The 23,279-nt window shown below is 43.1% G+C and overlaps 1 protein-coding gene across 1 annotated transcript in view; it reads right to left on the bottom strand.

Moving 5' to 3' along the window:
- ITIH5 (inter-alpha-trypsin inhibitor heavy chain 5) overlaps positions 1-22,489 on the bottom strand; it is a 69,892-nt gene extending 47,403 nt beyond the window's left edge. Inside the window, exons 1-3 of the mRNA XM_032881632.1 lie at positions 22,319-22,489; positions 13,477-13,521; positions 849-1,012 (exon numbers count right to left, since the gene is read on the bottom strand). Of these exons, the coding sequence (XP_032737523.1) occupies positions 849-1,012; positions 13,477-13,521; positions 22,319-22,408 (299 nt within the window). The 5' untranslated portion in view covers positions 22,409-22,489. The remainder of the gene's footprint in view (positions 1-848; positions 1,013-13,476; positions 13,522-22,318) is intronic.
- Between the last annotated feature and the right edge of the window lie 790 nt (positions 22,490-23,279).

Genomic DNA, 23,279 nt, shown 5'->3' with positions numbered 1-23,279 from the left:
AGGATGCATTCCAGACCACGGCATTACCCTTGAATTATTCATTTCATTCTAGGGCAATTTTAAAATAGGTCCAAATAGTCAGGCTTGACCCGTGGTGCCTCCGGGATTCTCCAGGAGGACATCAGATCTGTTCGAATTTCCATGAAGATTCACCAGCTTGAATCTTGCCCAGACCCAAAATGAAACCCCCAAATCCACCCTACTTTGCATGTCTTTACCTCCTAGTTCAGAAGAAAAGGAGAAATAGTTTATTTTGAATATCATATGGATCATGCTATCTCATCATTCAGACCTCAACTTAAACACTGCCCCTTCTGAGCTACCTCCCTGATTTCTCCCTGTCTAGACAAGCTCCTCTCGGTGCTACTTGCCATCTTTAAGCACTTGCTACAGTCTGAAATTATCTCATCTATTGATTTGTTTACTTACTTATTATTTTTCCCCACTGCAATTTCTGTAGCCGAGCAACACTGTCTTTTTCATAGAAATATACCGATCACTTTGAAGAGCTCCTGGCTCAGAGTGGGCACTCATTTGTTGGATGGAAGAAGAGAAAGACAGAGGAAAAGAAGAGGAATGGAAGACGGGAACACAGGAACAGAACCAAAGAAGAGACTGTGGAAAGGAAGGAAGGAGGAAGAAGGGATAAAAGGGAGAGAGAAAGGGAAGAAGGTAGGTAGAGAAGGAAGGAGAGAGGGAAGGAGGGAGTCAACCTTCTGAGCCCCATGCCATCTGCTGGGAGAAATTCTCACACCCTAAGGCTGTGGAGCTCACGTCCTCTCAGGCTCACCCTGGCTACCCCACACTGACATCTCTATTCCAGGGTCTCTGACCAGAGTGTCACTTACATAGTGAAGTTGGTGATGAAAGCTGCGGCTGGAATCTGCAACTGAAATTCAATTTCCTGGTCCTCGGAAGCTCTATTCAGCATTCTACAGGACACAGTAGTGAAGGCGTAACGAGAAATAATGGTAGACTTCACTGAGAATTCTGTCATCAAGGGTTTGGTTTTCTGTTGGAATTAAAACACACGGTATTTTCAGTGACATGTGAAAGTGCAAATCAATCACTCTGGGGTAGGTGTGAAGCTCTGTTTTCATCAGAGAAATCATCTTCAACTTGGCAACCTTTGGCAAATGACTCCTTTCTTCTTTGTCTTGCCCTCGCTTTCCCCCTCACCACTCTCTCCACTCATACAACAACTATGGTTGGACAACCAGCTCATGAGAGAGAAGCGTATCTTTTAACTTAACTTAAACAAAGGGACACAGTGAAGATTTCCTATTTAACAGAGAATACACACTGTTGAAGTAGTTTAATGAAGTATTGGAATTTTAGAAGTCAAGTATGTGAAGTATGTAATGCTTTTCTGTTATAAAATTTTAGATCACATTTACAGGATCATGAAATTGATGAACACATCAGGGCACACCTATTTCCAAATCAAATTCAATACCCACTTAGAGAAACAAGATTCCAGAGCTTTCCCATGGAGACCACAATCACATTACTGGAAAGTGGGAATCGATACTGAGCTCAAGACAGTATTTGGGGTATTAGAAGCCAGGAAAAGGAAAGTGTATGCTAATTAAATTTATCCTGAAGCCTCTGATAAGAGCAGTCGCTACATGGAGCAGATTTAAAAGCAGGTTAAAACTTTTCAGTGTATTTCTAGCCTTCACAACAGTGCTCCATCTGAAGGCATCTGAAAGCAGACGTTGAAGAAGGAAGGAAGCATTAATGAGTAAAGCAACCAAAGCAGTTCTCTAACTCCAAGAACTGGCTGAACAAGTTATAGGCACAGACTGAACATTTGTGTCCCTCGTCCACCCCCACAACACCCCCAACAAATTCATGTGGTAAAGCCCTAACCGCCCCCCACCATGTGATGGTACTTGGGGATGGGCCTTTGGCGGTTGAGTAGGGTTTGATGAGGTCACAAGGGTCTTCCTGATGGGGTGAGTGTCCCACAAGAGGAGACACAAAAGAGCTTGCTCTTGTTCTCCATGAGGACACGGAGAACAGGCCACACAAGTGAGCATGTGGCCTTCTATAAGCTAGGAAGAGTCTGCACCAGAAAATGAACCCTGCCAGATACTGACCTTGGACTTTGCAGTTTCCAGAACAGTGAGAAAATAAATTTCTGCTGTTTATGTCTATGGTATTTTGTTATGGCAGCCCAAGCAGATTAAGAGGAGGCATTATCTCTTTATGGACTTGGACACACATTCAGGGTACGTGTTCTTTATCCCCATTTCAAACATGAGAAGAAGTCAAGCTTTCAAGTTTACATATTGGCCCATTAACAGTAATGGAGAAGAGACTTGAACTCGATCCCACCTGTTCCAGAGTCCACACTCACCACCATGGAGCTAGCTGCCTCAGCGGATACGTCTTTCTATCTCTGGGTCCTCCAACCCCAGCACGGTCTTCAGCACACCACAGGCTCTCAATAAATGCTGAACAGAGCCACGTTACTCTGATAGGATTCTACTTTCCCTACGGGAAGTGACCTACCTAGTCAACGTTTCTCTTGACTTGCGTCTGCTCTCTGAATTTCTTTCCAGCCCTAAGCTAGTTTTCAAAATAAATATAAGATGATGCCCTGTTGGTATCAGGGCATATTGCTTCTGTGACACACAGAGGGAATCTAATACTCCATTTTAAGAGTTTCACAGTGTGTCGTTCTATTTAAACTTATTGAAATGTTGGAGTCAAACCATACCTTTCACAGCAAACCACTGAAAGCTGGACAGATGCTTTATACAACATGTTAGAGAGGTAGGGTTGAGTCCCCTTCAGTACAAAGCACATCTGAGAACACACGTGAACAGACTCAAGATGGGAAACTGCACAGAACAAGGCCAGAATGGGCGAGCGCTGGACACAGAGGTCAAGGGATTATTCATCTTTGTGGCTGAACTTTTGGTCTTGGTGACTCGAAAGGATAAAAACAAATGGCAACAGGCTCAAGAAAAAATGTTAAGAGAATGTGTATCTTTCTTGGAAAGTTGGAAAAAGATAAGCACAAAGGTTCCGTAAAGTGGTGATCAAGTAGGACCAAAAAAATCTAAACATATTTGAAAGACTTCTTCACCTGCAAGAGGAAAAGAGGTTCTCCAGTTTGGTCTGAGAAGGAATTACATCAAAGCAGCGGTTCTCAAGAGTGGTCCCAAGACTGGCAACATGAGCATCACCTGGAAATCTGTTAAAAATGCAGAATTTCAAACTCCATCCCAGACTTGCAGAATTAGAAACACAGGGGGTGGGGCCAGAAATCTGTATTTTAAAAAGGGATCCTGATGCTCAAGTCTGAGAACCACTGTTTTAAAGTAACATAAGGAGGTGGCCCTCTTCAGATTTCTTCATCTCTAAATTAAGAGGGCTTGAATAAATCAATAAAATTATGTCCGCCTTTAGATCCAAGAATCTAAGGTAAAGCCTAAAGTAAGGAATGAAATGGGCTTTTAGGAAACTATTCTGGAATTTAGAAATTGATTGTAAATGGTCTCCACGGAAATCTAGTCTCCTTGGGACAATATCTGTCTCTCCAGAAGTGATTCAGATTAAAAAGAGATTCTAGATGTGGTTTAACCAAAGGCTTCTGTTAAATGATCTCATTAAAAATATATATACCACATTTCAGGGTGCCTAGGTGGCTCAGTTGGTTAAGCGTCTGGCTCTTGATTTCAGCTCGGGTCATGACCTAAGTCCAATTTGTGGGATCGAGCCCCTCATCAGGCTCTGCGTTGAGCTTGGAGCCTATTTAAGATTCTCTCTCTCTCCCTCTGCCTCACCCCCTACTTGGGCACATGCTCAAGCTTTCTCTAATATAAATAAATAAACCTTTAATATATATAGATTTTATACACACACACACACACACACACACACACACACACCACATTCCAGTAAAGACAATGAAGATAAGGCTGGGGAAGGTGGTAATGATAACGACCTTAAGAGCACAATAACCCACTGGGGTTTTTTTAATTAAAATTTGTGTCTGCTCATCTTTCCAAAATGGAACCTTGAGATAAATTAAAGCATAAATTGAGATGCAGTGTTTTACTTTTATTCAGGTTTCCCTGGAAGCAGGTTTTCTTCCTAAATTATCCATGTTTCAACATATTCTTTTATCTCCAATATCCTTATATTCTTAAATACGTGAATTTGTGAAGGGTTTCAATACCACAGCACACAACTCTAATTTCTATAGATGCACTGGGTAAAAAGGAGCCAATGCTAAAAAAAAAAAAAAAAAAAAAAAAAAAAAGAAAGAAAAATCCCTTGAACTGAGAAAATTGTAATTACTATCCACCACTTTATTTAAAATGTAAACCAATTTTTAAAAAATATCAAGTAACATATGCACATGGTAAAAACTTCAAATTACACAAAAACAAAAGGAAACACAATGGTCTCCCTCCTGCCCTAGATCTACAGTTCAGTTCCCCAGAGGCAATACTTAAACTAACAGGTTTTGGTATTATCCTCCCATAAATACGTGCTGTGTTGATTTGCTCTAATTTCATCTAATGATACAGTGCGTCATCCTTTAGTATCTGTGCACATTCCAATCACCTCATGCTGCATAACCACTCTAAAACTTAGTGCTCTAACAACAGCAATCATGGCGTTTTCTCTTGTGGCTTCTGTGGTCAGGAATTCTAGAAAGACTTGGCTTGGGAGGGGGTGTGCAGTCAGAAGGTGGCTGAGCTGGAAGAGTGAGCTGCTGAGGCATCTCAATGCTGGCTGACATTTCTCTATCTCTTGTTGTCCCAGGACCCCTCTACATGGTCCTTCCACATGGTCACGTTCAGACTAACTCACAGCATGGACTACCTCACACATTAGTCCAACTGATGACTGGAGGCTAGAGGCTTCATGTGTGCACATTTCCCAACATCGAGGCGGAAGCTCCATCCCCTTTCATGCCCTAACCTTGAAAGTCACATAGCATCATTGCCACCATACTCTCCTGGGCAGGAGAGTTGCAAAAGTACATTCGATTTCAAAGGCAGAGGGTCCAGACCCTATCTCAATGGGAGGAGTGGAATATCAAAGTGCCCCTATCTTTGAAAAATGCAATCTGCCACCGTACAAACAAATCCCTCTCATTCGTCTTTTAATAGATGCACAGTACTTTCTTTTTTTTTAATCATTTTTTAATTTATTTTCAACATAACAGTATTCATTGTTTTTGTACCACACCCAGTGCTCCATGCAATCCGTGCCCTCTCTAATACCCACCACCTGGTTCCCCCAACCTCCCACCGCCCCCCACCTCTTCAAACCCTTCAGATTGTTTTTCAGAGTCCATAGTCTCTCATTGTTCACCTCCCCTTCCAATTTCCCCCAACTCCCTTCTCCTAACTCCCCATGTCCTCCATGCTATTTGTTATGCTCCACAAATAAGTCAAACCATATGATAATTGACCTCTCTGCTTGACTTATTTCACTCAGCATAATCTCTTCCAGTCCCGTCCATGTTGCTACAAAAGTTGGGTATTCATTCTTTCTGATGGAGGCATAATACTCCATAGTGTATATGGACCAGATCTTCCTTATTCATTCGTCCGTTGAAGGGCATCTTGGTTCTTTCCACAGTTTGGCAACCGTGGCCATTGCTGCTATAAACATTGGGGTACAGATGGCCCTTCTTTTCACTACATCTGTATCTTTGGGGTAAATACCCAGTAGTGCACAGTACTTTCTTTTTATAGATGCTCTATATTTTAATTAACCAGTCCCCTATCATCCATAAAACCTTTGTAAGTATTTATTATTATTATTATTATTATTATTTATAATTATTTTGCCCCTGCCCTCTGATTCAGCTACACCAGGGGTTGACAAACTATCTACAGGATTTTGTAAATAAAGTTTTACTAGAACATAAATTCATTTATACCCATTCATCTGCATATTGTCTACGGTGACTTCCATGCTCCAAAATAGAGCAGTTGAGTAGTTTTGTAATTGTGGCAGGCTATACAGCCTTGCAAAGCTTGAAGTACTTACTATATACCCCTTTAAGTAAAAGTTTGCTGATCCCTGCACAATTTAAACAGATAAAGCCCTGGTATCATTTACATAGCTTTACTGATTGGTGTATTTTAGGAGGAAATCTCAAGTTATAGAGACCACAGACATTTTTATTTGACTTGCACAATCTTTTAAAATTTTTCATCTAGGGGACAACATTTAAAAGTTGGAAAATTCACATGAAAGTCCATAATGCCCATTTGTCTTGGAACGGATAGTGGGGGCAACCCTGGATGTCCATTCCTACATGACCATGAGCTGCTGGCACTAATTAATGATGGCTGCCACTCTAGATCAGACCCATGTCCTATGCTCCCAGCCCCTCACACCTGCCAATCCCAACTACCTCATCGACACGAGGGCTGAGAGTGAGCAGCCATTTTCACTGTTTCACTGTTTTTACTAGATTTACTAGATTTACTGTTCTACTAGATTAAAAGTGGTCTCAATCTATACACCTATGTTCAGAGCAGCATTATTCACAGTAGCCAAAATATAGAAGCAACCTGTGTCCATTGACAGATGGAGGGATAAACAAAATGTGGCTTATACATATAATGGAATATTGCCCCAAAACAGGAAGGAAATTCTGACACATGCTACAACATGGATGAATTTTTTAAAGATTTATTTATTTTAGAGAGAGCTGGCACAAGTAGGGGGAGGGCAGAGAGAGAGGGAGAGAGAGAGAATCTCAAGCAGACTCTGCACTGACTGCAGAGCCCAGCGCAGGGCTTGATCCCACAACCAATAGATCATGACCTGAGCTGAGACCAAGAGTCAGATGCTTAACTGACTGAGCCACTCAGGTGCCCCAACATGGATGAATTTTGAAGACATTAAGCTAAGTGAAATAAATCAGTCACCAAAGGACAAATACTATATGGCTCCATTTTTATGAAATAGCTATCAGGTAATCAAATTCATTGAGATGGAAAAGGGAATGGTGGTTGACAGGGGCTGGGAGTAGGAGGAATGGGCGTTTAGTGTTTAACGGGTACAGAGTTTCAGTTTTGCAAAATGAAGACAGTTGTGGAGATGGATGGTGGTGATGTTTGTATTTGGTGTGAACGTACTTAATACCACTACACAGGACACTTTACAGTGGTTTAAAAGGTAATTTTTATGTTGTGTGTATTTTAATACAATCACGAAAAAATCGAACAAAATTTTCTTGATGACCACAAATTCTTTGCTTTTCTTGTCGCTGAGAGGTGGAGTTGAATTCATTAATCTTTGACTCTGGGCCACAGTGACCTACTGCTTTCTTCTTTACATAAGGGTAGGGTGATAGTTGGGAAAAGAACTTAGCAAGTCCCCAGCTCAGAGGAGCAGAGCACACAACTCCACCTGCCTGCCCCTCCAAATGAAATCTGGCTCTGTCAGTAGATGACCCTTGCCCAGCCCTGTTCTGACAGCAATTTAAAATTTTCTTTACTTGTTGAAGAATCAAAAGTGGTGAAGAATCATCACTTTGTAACATCATGCTGACTTGTCCTTACTCATGACGTAATTGTCAATTACCATGTCATTAAACTTAAAATTAAAACACTGTTACGCTGAAAAGAAATTTTTAAAAAAGAAATTGAAAAAAAATTAAAACAAAATTAAAACGTGAAATTAGAAGACACCTGACAAAAACACTAAGATGAACCACTATGGTAATTTTTTGGGGGCCTCAAATTAAGATTATGGATATGGTTGAAATTTTCCACAGTATTACATCAAAAATAGGACACATAGTTTATGGGCCCAAGAGACGGACTGAGAGAAGTTTCAAGAAACTATTTGGGTTTTATTGCTTCTGCCCAGTTACTGTTTTCCCACAGGAGCCCCCACTGTTCCTTAAGCCTTGTAGCCCTTGCCCTACTGGATAGCGCACTCAGCCTACAATCTACTAAAGCGACTTCTGTGCACAGCTACCCCACACCCAAGATGTTCATCCCTTCCCCTGCCCCTCTGAGACTGTACACAAGAGCAGGGGCCATGAATTATACCTTTTATTTATTTATTTTTTGCCCATGGCTGTCAGCATAGAGTAAAACTCGAAACCATTTATGGAATTGAATTTTAGAATCTTGAACAATGAAAGAAAAATACACATTCCCCCAACAGAAATGGTAATTAACACGAATTTATTAACCACTACTCTAGATTAAATCCCATGGAGGACTGGGAACACTACATGTGGATCCTTCTCTCGAGGCACTTATGATCACCATGGGAAGAAAGGGCAACAAGTAGAAAGCAACATGGGAAGATACAGAGAGATGTACGTATTCACTCACTGCCTGGAAGACCTTCCAGAATTCAGAAGAAAGAGAAATCAGTGAAGTCTGTAAAAGTAAGAAAAGGTTTTGTTGTTGTTGTTTTTTTAAGATTTTATTTATTTATTTGACAGAGATCACAAGCAGGCAGAGAAGCAGGTAGGGAGAGAGAGAGAGGGAAGCAGGCTCCCCGCTGAGCAGAGAACCCGATGCGGGGCTTGATTCCAGGACCCTGAGATCATGACCTGAGCTGAAGGCAGAGGCTTTAACCCACTGAGCCACCCAGGCGCCCCCTAAGAAAAGGTTTTAAAATAGACATAGAATTTGTTTGTGGTGAAGGAGTACAAAAAGAACATTCTAAAAACACAAAAGGCATAGAAGCAGGAATGAGCCTTACTTAGCACATTCCTGGAACAAAGAATCGAACAGTTTAATTAGAAAGACGGGTGCATTGTGAGAACACTGGACACGTACACAAGACTGTCAGGAAACCGACATGCCCAAGCCAGGGAAAGAACCTGGAATGGCAGAGGTTCGTGGAAATGTCATAAAAACAAGGATATAAAATAGTTGCTTCAGTTTTTCCCAATGCACAGTTCTTAAAAATCCAACATGCTTTCCATATTTATAGTTAACTCATTATTTCATTTGGGGATGTCAACTGGAAAATCGGAGGCAAAATCAAGTCTTCCTGTGACAAAACAGTTCTTCATTATTTTTCCTACAAAGGCTCAACAGATGGAAAAGCAGTTTGAGGCAGGGAGTGTTTTAATTAGCTGCTCAAGGGACCAAAGCCTTCTGTGTGATTCATGCGAGTCACTTAACATCAAGCCACCCAGAGGATGTCCTGAATTACCCAAGATGCCATCTGGAAATTAACTGAGCAATGTTTGGTCAGAACCAGGACTCTTCCCAGAAGATTAACCTTTTGTTGTCTTATTCTGGTCTAACGGTTCCCTAGTGACCATTAGAAGAAATCACTTTGGAGATGGCAGAGACCCTTAGAAACCTCATAACTCAGCATCCCCCCACTTTATAACGGAGAAGGCTGGCACTGGGCTGTTGGTGGACCCTGGGTCCAGAGACCCTCACTGCACCTGCATGTCTCTTGTTTTTGAGAAAAGCAACCCAGTCCATGTTGATGCTACATGAAGCAGAAGACTTTCAGACAAGGCACCTCCCTAGGGACTGTGTTTGCCACCTGGGTGACACAATTTCACTTCCTCGTAGACAGAGGGTGGCATTAAGTCTGAATTGCCATTTGTGCTAATACATTCTACTGAGCAACCTTTCCTTATGATCAGAGGAAAGGAAACAAAATGCAATTATCACCTTTACATAGAGAAAGAAACCCTACTCTATACACCTCGTAATAAGAGAGAAACCACGATAGCTGGAGTCGCAACAAAGGTGACAGACACATACGTAGCCCCCAGTGAGGTAACAACACCCAGCACCGTGCGGGCTGACTGTATTTTCTATCTTCTTGTCGCTCTGGTGTTTGGGGCCTTGCTCTTCAAGAGACTGTTCTTCCCAGGGCAAGCTAATCCTTAAAGACAGCAAACTCCTCCTGTGTGAGCCCACCGTCGACACACAGCCCATCTGTCCAGAGCCCACACTCCCAGCCGCCTCCTTGGTCAACCTCCCACACACCAAGCCAAGGCTCCCCTTTCCCCAACTCACCCCAGAGCTAGATCCCAGACAACCAGAAACCAGCATGGTGCTGACTATTCCTAGGGACCTATGAATATAAAGTTCCTCCTTTGTGATGATCAGTTCCAGGTCTCCATGTCTTATCAAAACTACTTAAAACATACTCCAAGTACAGATTTTAGAACACCTCCTATGAAGAAGATGCCAAGACCTACTCCTGCCCCTGAGAGGTTAAGTGATGACAGTGAAAACCGGGTCACTCTCTGTTAAGGACCACGATACTCAGATACAAAGATACCCCCTGCTTCTTAAAATACAAATTTTCTTTGTGTCTGTGTTGCCAAAGAGTGTCATAAAAAGGGTATCCAGTTAATTCAAAAGAAAGTCAAGCAATCCCTGTGGTTCATGAGTTGGCAGTGATAGGAGAGGAACAGCTGTTGCCGTCCACATTCTATTCATTAGTTAGAGAACATCTGGAGACCTTCAATTAGTGTGGACAGCTAGAGCATAAAACATAAGGAGATTCCCAGGATAAACTGAAGCTACAGAGGCTGACCACAGTCAGATCACACAAGGCCTTACATGTCCTTGGAGTCTATCCTATATGTAACGTGGAGGCACCAAAGACATGTGCAAAAGGGAAGGAAGCATAGGGTCTACTGCTGGGAAGATCATTCTTGTACCAGCTGGATGTATAAACAAGGTTCATGGTAAAAAAGCGTAATACATGTGAAAGTAAGACTTTTAAAATTTTTAGAGATGTCTGAGAAAATCTAAGTGATTATATAAATCATGTAATTTTATACTTATATAAATATATAATTATATATAAATTACATATAAATTATACTATATGTTATATATAATATATGCCACATAAATTATAATAAAATTATAAATTAAATTAAATTATATATAAATTATAATAAAATATATAAATTATAAAAATTATATAAATATTCTAAGTCTAAGGGTCAAGAAAATCTTTGAAACCAAAAACAAAAACTCAAAGGCTAGAAAGAGAAGATGAACTCATTTATTACTAAGGAACTTAAAACTTCTACATGAAAACATACCATAAACAAAGTTAATCAATAAATGAGACATCAGGGTCGGGGGGACTCTTGCAATTCAGAAGACAGTAGCTCTCCATACAAAGATCTCTAACATAATGACCACTGGGGGATTAAAGACACAATAGAAAGATGGGTACAGGACACACACACACACACACACATACAAATAATTCACAGAAGAACCACTGTAAATAGCCAATAAATGTATAGGAAGAAAAAGTCTAAATTCCTAAGTAGTCAGGCAAATGTCAGTTAAAGGAACAATGAGACAACACATTCTATCTAAGAGACTGACAAGCCAAAAAGAGTGATTATATGTTTGGTGGCAGAAATGTGCATATTTATCATTGCTCATAGAAATGAAATTAATAAAGACAGTATTAAGAGCAGTAGTACTCAAAAGCAGTCTGACAGCTATCGAAATGTAAAATGTCATGCACCTCTGATCCAGCAATCTTTCTATTGAAAATCTAGGTCATAGACTAAAAAGCACCCACATAACAGAATAAACAAAAAACCCTTCTGCAGCATTTTTTACAGGGGTCAGAAAACGGAAGACAAATCGAAAGCTCGTCCGCAGCCGAATGCTTAACAAATTATGGTGCGCCGACTACGGAGAATGTTTTTCACCACCTAAAAGAATGGACACAGTTAGGCCAAGTGACATATGATTGATTGAAAATAATAAGAAATGGACCAAAAGATCTGTCCTTGACAAGGCAGTGTGTGTGTTACGAGCACACACAGAAGCCGGATGAGGGACTCAAATCTTGGTTCTGCCACCTCTTCCCAAACGTGTAGTCTTGGGTGAGTTAGTCAATCCCTCTGAGCCTCTGCCTTCTCATTTCTAACACCTCAAAGAATGGTACAGAAGTGACTGAGTATGACATGGGCGCACTTAGAACAACTCCAGGCACCCAGCAAACCCTCGGCCAGCCTCAGCTGCCATTGTATGATCCCACTGGCAGCAATGATAGAAATCTCATACATGCGAATGTCTCTGTTTCCGCCATCTTCTGGCATGTTCTTTTTCTCAGTGGCACCATCATCTTCTCTGTTACTAAGACGCTTACGATTTATTTATTCACTTTGTCTTTTTCATCTATTTCTGCCCCACTTCAGAATTCAAGGTCTATGAAAGACAGGGTCTTTGGTCTGTCTTGTTCATTACTGTCTTCCCAGTGCCTACCGTGGTGCAGGGGAGATAATAAGCATTCAAAAAAGTATCAGTCGGGATGAAGGCATGCATGAACGAAAGAAAACGTGTACAGGTCTTTCCGGGAGACTACTCTCAGGAGTCCCTGGCATTTCTGCACACTTTTTTGAGCAGAGGCTCTAACTGCCTTTGCTCTGAATTGTCTTTTCAGGGATGTTTGAATAGTGAACAGCTCTGGAAGAGGTGGGCTCTCCCTCCAGAGCAAAGGGGAAGCTGGTTTAATATCTAGAATGATGAAGAGAACGTGCCCATCAGGTCCCAGGAACGATACAAACACGGGCTCTCCCGCGCAGCTATTCTGCGAGCAGTGATCACCCTCTGTCTCTGACCCAGGAGTCTCCTGTGCTCTGCTGGCATCCAGGCAATGGCAACAAACCCTCTCCTTGGCTTGCAAGTTGGGGGAAGTCCAGATTCTTCGCAATTCTTGACATGTTTATGTTTGTGTATGGCTGTCTGTGATTATGTGAACGTGGAGACAAACACCAAAGATCCTGGGAGGATCGGGAGAAGAAAGGAGGAGGGAGAACCAAGCAGAGAATAACAAGAATACAACTTCGCAGCCTGACAAAGACGGTAATGATCGTGACATGCATCACGGTAAAGCTAGAACCGACTCAGACACTGCCCAGGTGTAGAGAGGCCCTGGAGGGGTGCCCAGCCCCTGAGAACTGCCACCAAATCCACATCCCAGGCCTGAAGGCACGTTCCCACATTCTGATCTGTCTCTGCATACACAGGGGTAAGGAAGAACGGAGACTGCGTCAAATAAGCTCTTCAACTTCCTGAACGCTCGCCCAAATTCCAATCTGATAGCCTCCAACACACACCGAGAGCCTTGCCCAACTCCATTCCTTGGAGCTGGAGATGACCAACGCGAATTCTTTGCTTACTTCAGTTGTTTACTTCACTACAAAGCCTTTATTTCTCGTGTAAGAATGCCATAAAAAGTACAGGTTATTTAAGCTTTTTCATTTTTTGGAAAGGCTCTGAAACTCCATCCTTTGTCCTTAGAGCCCTACCGAAATAATCAGGTCTCTTTCCAGAAAGAAAATCCAGTTCAAGCAAGCCTTATAAAAGCTATGCTGTTTAATGTCAGCATTCTTCTGCGAGCAGCTTTGCAAGCTTTGGCGGAGCCGCAAGCGAAGGTAGGGCCTGGTTCAAAATATACAGAGTAGCGAGGGCGCAGACATGGAAGCTGTCCCGGGAATATACATACCAGCCTTTGCAACAGTCGGGCTTGCCTTGGCACCCTGAGTCCAACCTACAAGGAGAGAAGAGTCATGAAATAGGATTGGGAGGTCATTGTGAAATGCATTACACGAGGGGGTTAAAATCAATTGAAATTCACAGAAGAGACAGTCCACCCTGAAAAGTATATTGGACCTTTGACGAAGGAGCAGTGGGCCCAGAGGTGGAACCCACCCCCTCCACCCTGGTTAACTGCTTCGACCGTGATGGCGCCACCTCGTCACCTGCGTCTTCTTCCACCTGTCAGAGGAGCACGAAATGACGAGAGCAAAGAATTCATCATAATATCTGTACTTCATTTTATTCTATTTCTGCCTTGAAGCTCTTTGCTATTGTGTCTCTTACAGTGAGTAAATGTATTCAGTTCTACTCTGAGGGGCTTGGTTATTTAACTCAAAACTTTTGGAAACTCTGCAAGCAAAACTGAACTTACCTTGAATTTTCTCCCTGTGTTTTTTCTGGTTATTTAAACTGTACTTTCCCACATGGGGAGGAGGGCTATGGGAAGGTGATAAAAATCCTTATTTTAAAAAACTTGTATTAATGGATCAGCCACTCTGGACTAATGTAAAAGTCCTAGCTGGTGGTTGAACATTATTCATAGAAAATCACTGTTTAAATATTGCTGAGTAATAAACCATCCTTTCTGGAGGCCAATTTGATAATGTTGATCAAAAACTTGAAAAATATGGTCTTTATGCGGATCTTTTCTTTTTTAACAGCTCAAGGTTGTGTAACTTACAGACAATATAATCATTCACTTAAAGTGCAGAACAATGTTTTTTAGTATAGTCAGAGTTGTGTACCCATCACCATCATCAATTTAGAACATTTTTACTAGATCAAAATGAAACCCCACACCCTTTACCTGTCACCTGTCAACCACTAATCTACTTTGTCCCTGTGGATATGCCCATTCTGGACATTTCAAGAATGGAATCACATGATATATAGTCTTTTATGACTGGCTTTTTTTACTTAACATAACCTTTTCAAGTTTGTCCCTGTTGTAGCATTTATCAGTATTTTGTTCCTTTTCATGTCTAAATAATACTTCATTGTACAGATATAACACATTGTGTTTATCCATTCGCCAGGTGATGTTCAGGTTTTTTCCAGTTTTTGGCTATTATGAATAACATGAAACTTACATAAACATTCACATGCAAGTCTCTGTGTTGGACATAGATATACAGGAGAAGATTATCTGGGTCATATGGTAAATTTAAGTTTCACTTTCTAAGAAATTGCCAAACTGATTTCCAAAGTGGCTGCAACATTTTCCACTCCCATCGGTATGCATGCCTTTTAATTTAGAAATTCTACTTACAGAAGACTACTGTAAGAGGGAAAAAGTAAGAAAATTCTTTGGAACTTTTAAAACAATTGTTAATAATTAGAAATAGCTTAAAATATCTCTAAAAAGAGGTTTGGTTCAGTATATTATTCAGTATAATCAGTATATTATGATACATGGATTAATTACATGGCTATAGAAAATAATGATGTGTGGGGCACCTGGGTGGCGCAGTTAATTAAGCATAAGGCTCTTGATTTTGGTTCAGGTCATTATCTCATGGTTGTAGGATCGAGCCCCACATCAGGCTCCCCACTCAGTCTGGAGTCTGCTTGGAATTCTCTCTCTCTCTCCTTCTGCCCCTCCTGCTTGTGCTCGCTCTCTCTCCCTCAAATAAATAAATAAATCTTTAAAAAAAAGAAAAGAATGGTGTTATCTATATTTACTGGCATCAACAAACATTCACTTTACTGGACTTCAGTGCTGTCCACCAAATATTTCTCTGGCTGTCTGCCAGAAGTATTGCATTATCTGGGCCCGTTGTGGGAAGGCAGATGGCCATGCAACTAGTTCCACCAGTAAGTTAGGAATGTAAGTGGCATTCGTCACTCCTGGATCAAGTGATGTCATTACAGATGTATGATCCTACAGAACTGTTTTAGCTTTCTGGTACAGTAATTAGCAACGTGTGAAACGGCAGCTGCGCATGAAGCCCGACTTCCTAAGTGACAGCCATCAACCCAAGATGGATGGTTGTATAAGCAAGAAGTCAATGTGTGGTATTTGAGAAACTGAGGTTTTTAAGACCTTGTCACCACAGAGCAACCTAGCCTATCCTGATTAATATATCCATGACACATTTCAAGTGACTATATCTGGTAACAAAACCTTACAGTTAATATGATCTAATTTTTGTAAGCGTAAGTGTTTGTATGTGTAGAATGTACACCACAGTGCTAATGGCTGCCACCTCCGGGTAGCTGAATTATTCTTCTTTAAACTTTCCCGTGTTATCTGAGTTTTTCACTAATGAACACATTTTACTTCCACAACAGAAAAGGAAACAATAAAGCTACCTCCATTTGATAAACTAAAGTCATAACAGTAACTGTTTTAATCTCTATCCTCCCTTGATCTCCCCTGAGCAGGGGGGTGGAATACACACACACATACACACACACACACACACACACACACACGCTATGGTATATATACTATTGTAAACTATTGTTATAAGCCATTACAGAGCCTCCTATTCTATAGAACATGGAACAGGAGAGATAGTACAAGATTTAAAACCCACCACCCTGAGTCCAAATGAGAACCAACTAGTAGGATGATACTGGTTTCTCTCCCTCAGACGAGGTGTTCTGCCTGAGATACTGTCCACAGAAAGCCAGAATAAGCATTCTGGGCAAGGTCTCTGCCAGCTCTGCCGGTTCACATCTGGCCTTTCCCTTCCTCAAATTGTGGAATAGGCTGGGGACCACTTAACAGCTAAGGTCAGAAAGAAAGCCCAACCTCTCTCAGGTATTAAGATCTGCGATTGATCTCAAGTATTTTCTTTGAAGTTTCCTCCTCTGTAAAATAGCTTTTCCAAGAAAATAAACAAGCTTTAAGGAGAACAAGAGAAGTTGGTTTTTCATTTTTGAGATGACTATCTCATTTCTCAGGGGACCACTATGGCAATGCTTCAGTCCAAGTTTAAAAGAGACTGAACCAGAATCAAAGCTTCCCAGTACAGAGAGACTCCTGGTGCCAGCTAGGACTGGAACTGGAAATGACACCGATGTTGTCATCTTTGGTTTTAGTTAGGAATTCCTGATCCTTCTTATTGTTTGAATGTTTCCCAAAGCTTCACAAGAATTTGGGAGTAGGGTTTCAGGACAGATATGGAACTGACTCCCATCCATTGTCAAGGGCGCCATGAGTAGTAATGTCAAGAGCTCGAGGCTCCAAATCACGGACTTCAGAGAGGGCCCAAATAAAGTTCTTTTCTACTACTGAGCCGAGCTTATTTCTTCAGCATTGGAACAGAAGATGTCCAGGCCACAATTTTAACTGAGAAATGTACGCCATAATCCTTGCTGTCAAGGACCATACTATATGACTTGAAAGAAAGAAACGTACTCATGAAAACTTAATAGAAAGGATAGTTTTCATAAGTTACAAAGGAAATGGAAAAAAGGAGAGTTCTCTATGCCCCCTGAGTAACCGTGAGAGGCTCTACATTGGAGGTAAGGTTAAATCAGTGGCGCAGGCATTGCTGGAGTGGGATGAAAGGATAGGAGAGGGGCGCCTGTGTGGCTCAGTGGGTTAAAGCCTCTGCCTTTGGCTCAGGTCGTGGTCCCGGGGTCCTGGGATTGAGCCCCAAGTTGGGCTCTCTGCGAGGCAGGGAGCCTGCTTCCCCCCTCTCTCTAGCTGCCTCTCTGCCTACTTGTGATCTCTCTGTCAAATAAACAAAATAAATCTTTAAAAAGGGGGGGGCAGGAGAAACTGACAAAGCATCAGGTTCAATACAGGAACTACGCTGAGAAATAGCTTCAGAGGTCTACCACCGCCTCTCCAACTTGTACGGACTAAGCAGCATTCACTACCAGGAGGGAGAGGGTTGGTGAAGATTTCCTTCGCACAGAAAATGTAGCAATACCACTGTCGGGGATGTGGAGTCTAGAATCTCCCATCTACATTATCAGTTAGCCTAGCTTTGGGTGAAAGATGGTGTAGGCATTGCTTAAATATTCATAATTTGAATAACAGGGACTGTATTTGCCTCCCAGATTTATCACAGTGTCGGAAATACTCTTAGAACATTCCAAAAAGTCCATAAATGGGAAAGAGCATGGGAAGAGAGGTAAAGAGTGAAACCTAATTCTAACCCCGGTGGAAGAAACTCAGAATATGCAGAACACAGACATTCCCTCCTGGCACGGATGCGGTGATGACCCACGCTGATTGAACAGAGATGTCCGGGTCTCCTAACAGATCCAAGGGATGCTGCGTTTGGGCCAGCCTTAGCCACACCCCCATCTAGGGACAGAAGTGAGGAGTTCCTAAAGGGCTCTGTACTGGGAACCTACCCACCAGTTGGCCCCCATTCCCCTGGGAGTGTTCTGATCTCGAAACCAAGAGCCAGGAACTCAGGAGCCAGGGCCTCCGAGATCTGCTAGAGGGCCTAACACAAAATCTAGGGCCATGGGTTGGAACATCACTGCAGTCACTGCCTGTCACCTGGGCTGAGAACAATTCATCTGGGAAGATTCCTGTTTGGGTAACTCGACATGCCTCGCACAAAAGTTTTATTCCTTCGGAGTAATGCTGACGCAGGATGTTTAGCTAATGACCATTTGCAATTCGGGGTGCCCATAACTTCAGCCATGGAAGAAGAAACTTCACTTTTGGGCTACAATTCCCAACAATTTCCAGGCAGGTTTATAAGAAAAAAAAAAAAAAAGGCAACTGGACTTAGGGAAGTCACTTTCTTTACCTGAGAAAAACAAGGGAATTGGACTTTGCCTCTAGGAAAATAAGGAGGAGATTTAGGAACCCTGCCCCCCAAAAAAGCTTAGGTCTCCCTCCCATGATGCCATCTTCCTAAATGGAACCAGCCAGCCAGTCGTTAGCTACAGAGAGCCAGTTGGGGTCTCTGACAGGAACCTCACAGCAAAAAGGCAAGAATGCTTTCAATAGAGCATCCGAGGTGTGGGGGAAATTGCTGGGTAGGAAAATGAAGTCACATACAGATCACAGACCCAGTTCTCAATACACCCTCTCCTTCCTCCGCCTTGTACTCAATGAAATAGAAGATGGCTGGTTGGGGAGTGAGTAAATCTCTGGACTGTCTCCCACAATATCCTCCTTCCCATTCATCGGATGGCTCCTTTTTAACAATCACACCCAGGCCCATAAAAGGAGACAGTCCTGAGTGGTCTGGAGCTCACAAAATCTTTTAGTGACTTTACTTTTTAAAGAGTTAAGAACAAAAACAAAAACAAAAAAATTGTTGTCTTGATTCTTGATTTGTGTTTCCAAATGCAGAGGTCTGGTTCTGAGTGGCGGATTATAAAAAAACTAAAATTCCAGAAATTCTCAATTCAGGCTATCAGAAACATATCCCCACAATCAATGTGGTATCCCAGGCGTATATTGAACACTACCCATATGCCGGGAGCCGCAAATGAAAAGCACATTGAAACAAATTCTATTATGTTATAAATACAAAAGTGGCTTGGTCTTTGGAGGAGCCTGTAAAGCCCAGCCTTGGCATTCAGCACACCTGGGTTCTAATCCAGGCTCTGCACGTGTCACTCTGGTGTCACTCTCCCTGGGAGAACTTCCCTGCTTCTCCTGGGAAGGAAGCACACTGAGACTCTCCTTGCCGTGGTCATCAGAGATTTAAGCAAGCGGTCCTTAAACAGTGAAAATAGCTAATATCACTTTAGTGCTTACTGAATGCATGTATTTCATGAGAATTAACCTACTAAATCTTCACAGCAACTGTAAGAGCAATAGTGGATTTATTATTTTATTATTATTTAGAAGCTAATAAAATGTAAGCGTCAGGATCCCTCCCTTGCACAGTCCCTCAACAACGGCTGATGTCTGTGGTGTCTGTCAGCCTGTAAACAGGTGGCCTGTGTTGTGATCTCTTTATCGTCTTAAATACATGTTCACTTTAGCACCTAAATTTTGTAGTCCTAATTGGATGTTCTTTTTCTTCAAAGAGGGCCCTACCAATGATGTAAACTTTACTTGCCTCTAAAAACCTAGATCCACCGCTGCCAATCAGAGTAATAATTCTGTCTTGTAGACAATGAAACGGAGACCCAGAAAGGTTAAGTTACTTGCCCAGGTACACAAAGTCAGTGCTGGGACGCATATTTGAACCCGGGCAGTCTGGCTCCCCCTGGATCCCACCATATTCTCCATTGCTTCTCACTATTTTTACGCAGAGCCGCTAGCGAACTCTCCGGGACATTAGGAACACTCAGTCTATTAGTGGTTATCGCTATTCTGTAAATTAAAAACTGTTTTTGTAGTAATAGGACTACAGCCCTATTCCAATTTAAGGAAACAATATAATCTGAAATTTAGGAAAGAGATAAATCTGCGACAGGCTGATTTTATACAAGAGACTTCCTTTTTAATATTAGTTTCCTGAAAGATTCTTTTAAAGCAGTTTTATTCTACGTGTGGTCACTGGTCATCTATTTCAGAATCACCCAGCCCCCCCCCCCAAACCTAATGGATCTAAACTGATGGGAGTCTGTGTATTTTTTTAAGGATTTTATTCACTTGACAGAGAGAGGGAAAGAGAACACAAGCAAGGTGGGGGAGGGGGGAGTGGCAAGGAGAGGGAGAGGGAGAAGAAAGCTCCCCACTGAGCAGCGCTCGATATGGGGCTCAATCCCAGGACCCTGGGATCATGACCTGAGCCTAAGGTAGATGCTTAACTTACTGAGCCACCCAGGGTATTTGATGAGCTCCCTGAGTATCATTTTGCATACCAAAGTTCGAAGACCACTGCTGAGAGCAGTCCCTTGCTATGGGTAATATTGTCTACAAATGGGGTGAAGGGCCAGAGGGGAGAAAGGAACTTGAATTTAAGGTGTTATTAGTAATACTGCCAATTGAAGGTAAGCAACAAGTAAGTGACAATGCAAGCTAATATGCATGTTCATCGGCATTAAAATTTACATGAAATTGACATACTCATTTACATTTATAAATTAAGTTTACATATAATTCTGAAGATCATAATTATGGAGAGTCAGCACTAATGCCATCGCCACATACTGTTCAAAGTTTCAATCTTCAAGATTCTTTTAACTGAGTAATTACACCATCCCCATTCTACAGATGAGCAAACAGAGACTCACAGACAGTAAGTAACTCTCCAGGGAGTGTAGGGCCAGGGTTTGGACCCAGGAGGTCTTGTTCTGGAACCTGTGTTCGTAAATCCTACTTTATTCATTCTCTCTCTCTCTCTCTCTCTCTCACACACACACACACACACACACACACACACACGTTGTTGCTTTTTGTTTCTTTTGTTAATAGAGCTAAAAAGGTAAAATTTGCTAACTTTCATAGAACTTCATATCTTGGGAATTTTTGTCTGAGTCATTTTTAGGACGCATAAATAGCGCTATGATTTGAAGGCAGCATGAAATGGCTAAAATGGGCCAAAGCCACGTTACTCTATGCAGGAAAAGTTGAGTGTGAAGCGCACGCGCACTGGCAGATGTTGGCGCTTTCTTCCCTCCTCCTCGCTCATCAACAGAATCCTTGTTTCAGTTCCTCCCACACTTTCCTCCCTCCACCCCCCCCCAAAACTTTCAAGCTCTTTACCCCAAATTCCTTCCCTCTGTGCTTCAGCAGCCCAAGCCTCATGGCCAGAGCTAACATAAGTGTTGCCACTGTACCAAGCGCTTTAGGACTGTTAACTCTTCAATCCTTAAAACCCTATTATTTCCCACAGTTTCTGGACCCAACGCGGGCGCTTTCCCCCCTCTACCTTTCACCCTCCTCAAATCTGTCCTGGTTATTCCTCCTGACGACCCTATGTGAGAAGGACCCTTTCTTTCATTGTGCAGAAAGCACATCCCTGTGCAGAGTCAACGAGAGACTAACCGTCTTCCAGATGTGCTCTTTAAAGCGAGCTGCTGGAGAAAGGGGAGGAAAAGTACACCTACTTATCTCTTGTTCCCATCATCTGAAACATGCTTTAAGCTAAACGATTCTATGATGCGTGGAAACAGTACCAGGAAATGCCTACTTTAACTGGGACACAGCCCCCCCCCCCCATTGATATTTTGGTCAGTTCGTTTTATATTTTTCCAAAAAGCTTTCCCTTTCCTCGGGTACGGCAGTGAGATATCATACTTGCGGGTTTATCCACCTGTGAGCTGAGCCCTTCAAAACACAAACTCCAGCAGATGCACAGGCTGCTAACTCCGGTAAGTGGGCACTGGGTTTTTGGTCCTCCCGGACCATCAGGCCACCTTTGAACTGCTAACCCACTGTTAAGAGCCTGATGGGAAAGTCAAGTCCCCCTGGTTTTCAGATGGGGAAAGTGGAGGAGAGTCTGCAACTTTTGGATGGTGTTTTTCTCTGAACTGCTAGGAACAACAGCAACACCACACCACCCCATGCGTGCATCTTAAAGGAGAAACTTTGTAACTAGCTGGGGCTCGCTCTCAAAACTGAACACCATTAACAGGAACCAAGATTTGGTTCTGCGGGGCTTTCAAATCCCAGACACAATTCTGCGGAAAGTTCATCCAAACTCTCGCCAAGAGTGACCAACAGATGGGGACGCTTGCGAGCAGAAGGTTGGGAAACGGAGAGAAGGGGTGACGATATGACGGGAGGTGGGGGTGATCTCTCCCTTCCCTGCGTCCAGGAGCCATTCAAGGGAGTCTGTCCAACAGCCACGCGCCCGAAGAAGGCGGCGGGAAGGGGTGGCAGCCCGCGCCCAGGGCCATCTCTAGGTCCTCCCACTTCTACTTACTCGTTCCGAAGTGTCATCCCGGGTCCGCGCGTCTTCCAGAGACCCCGCGCAGAGCGGCAGCCCCAGGCACAGCCCCAGCAGCAGGAGCATGGCGGGGGCGAGAGCGCGGCGGTGCACTGGGACCAGGCGGGACGCGCGCGGGGGACAGCTCCGAGGCTCCGCGGCTGCAGACGTGCTCCGCCCCGCCGCCCTCCGGGCCCCGCCCCCCGCGCGCTCCGCCCCCGGCCCGCCCCGCGTCGACCCAGGTCCCAGTCGGGTCCCAGTCGGGTCCCTACTGCCCCATCGAGAGGCTGTCCCCGCTCGCCACGGGCTCTCCTCCGCGGCCCGCCCTTCAGCTCTGCCTTGTGCAGCCGCCTTCAGGGCTTGGGACACCTGCCACCGGACCCCAAATCTTTCTCTCCTGCAAGGGGTGAAATGCTTTCTTGGGACTGGCTTAAATTCCTGCGGCAGGAGGATACGGGAGTAGCCGGCCTGACCCTCAGTACACAGCCCCCCCCCCCAACCTACTCTATATACCGCCCCCCAACACATTTGCTGTGTATACCACCATATTGCCCTCACCTGCTATAAATACTACCCCTTCCCTGCTATATATACCAGTACCCCCCATCCATTCTACATACAACCCCGACCCCCTCTATACACCACCTGCCCTCACCTGCTAGCATAAAGCCAACATGAGACCCGCTTACTTCTGCCCAGAGAGCAGCACATGCCTCCTCGCATCCTGCCTTCATGTTCAGAAGCCAAATCAAGGGACGCAAATTACTAGTCTACTGCAGAAAGTACCAGCAATGTTGTCCCCTTTTATGCAGTTCGGGCCCAAGGGGGCAGAAAAGGAGAGGCTAGAACGGCACCGCGTAGCAGTATTTCTAAGGCTTTGGTTATTAATCACGGAAATGAATATCACTGTGTATGTCAGTTACAAACTATTGGTGATATTTTGTCCAGCCATAAGAAT

The sequence above is a fragment of the Lontra canadensis genome, unplaced genomic scaffold (genome assembly GCF_010015895.1).
Source record: "Lontra canadensis isolate GAN:19392208 unplaced genomic scaffold, GSC_riverotter_1.0 scaffold76, whole genome shotgun sequence".
In the NCBI taxonomy this organism is placed as follows: Eukaryota; Metazoa; Chordata; class Mammalia; order Carnivora; family Mustelidae; genus Lontra; species Lontra canadensis.
This window is presented reverse-complemented; position numbering and strand designations above follow the sequence as displayed.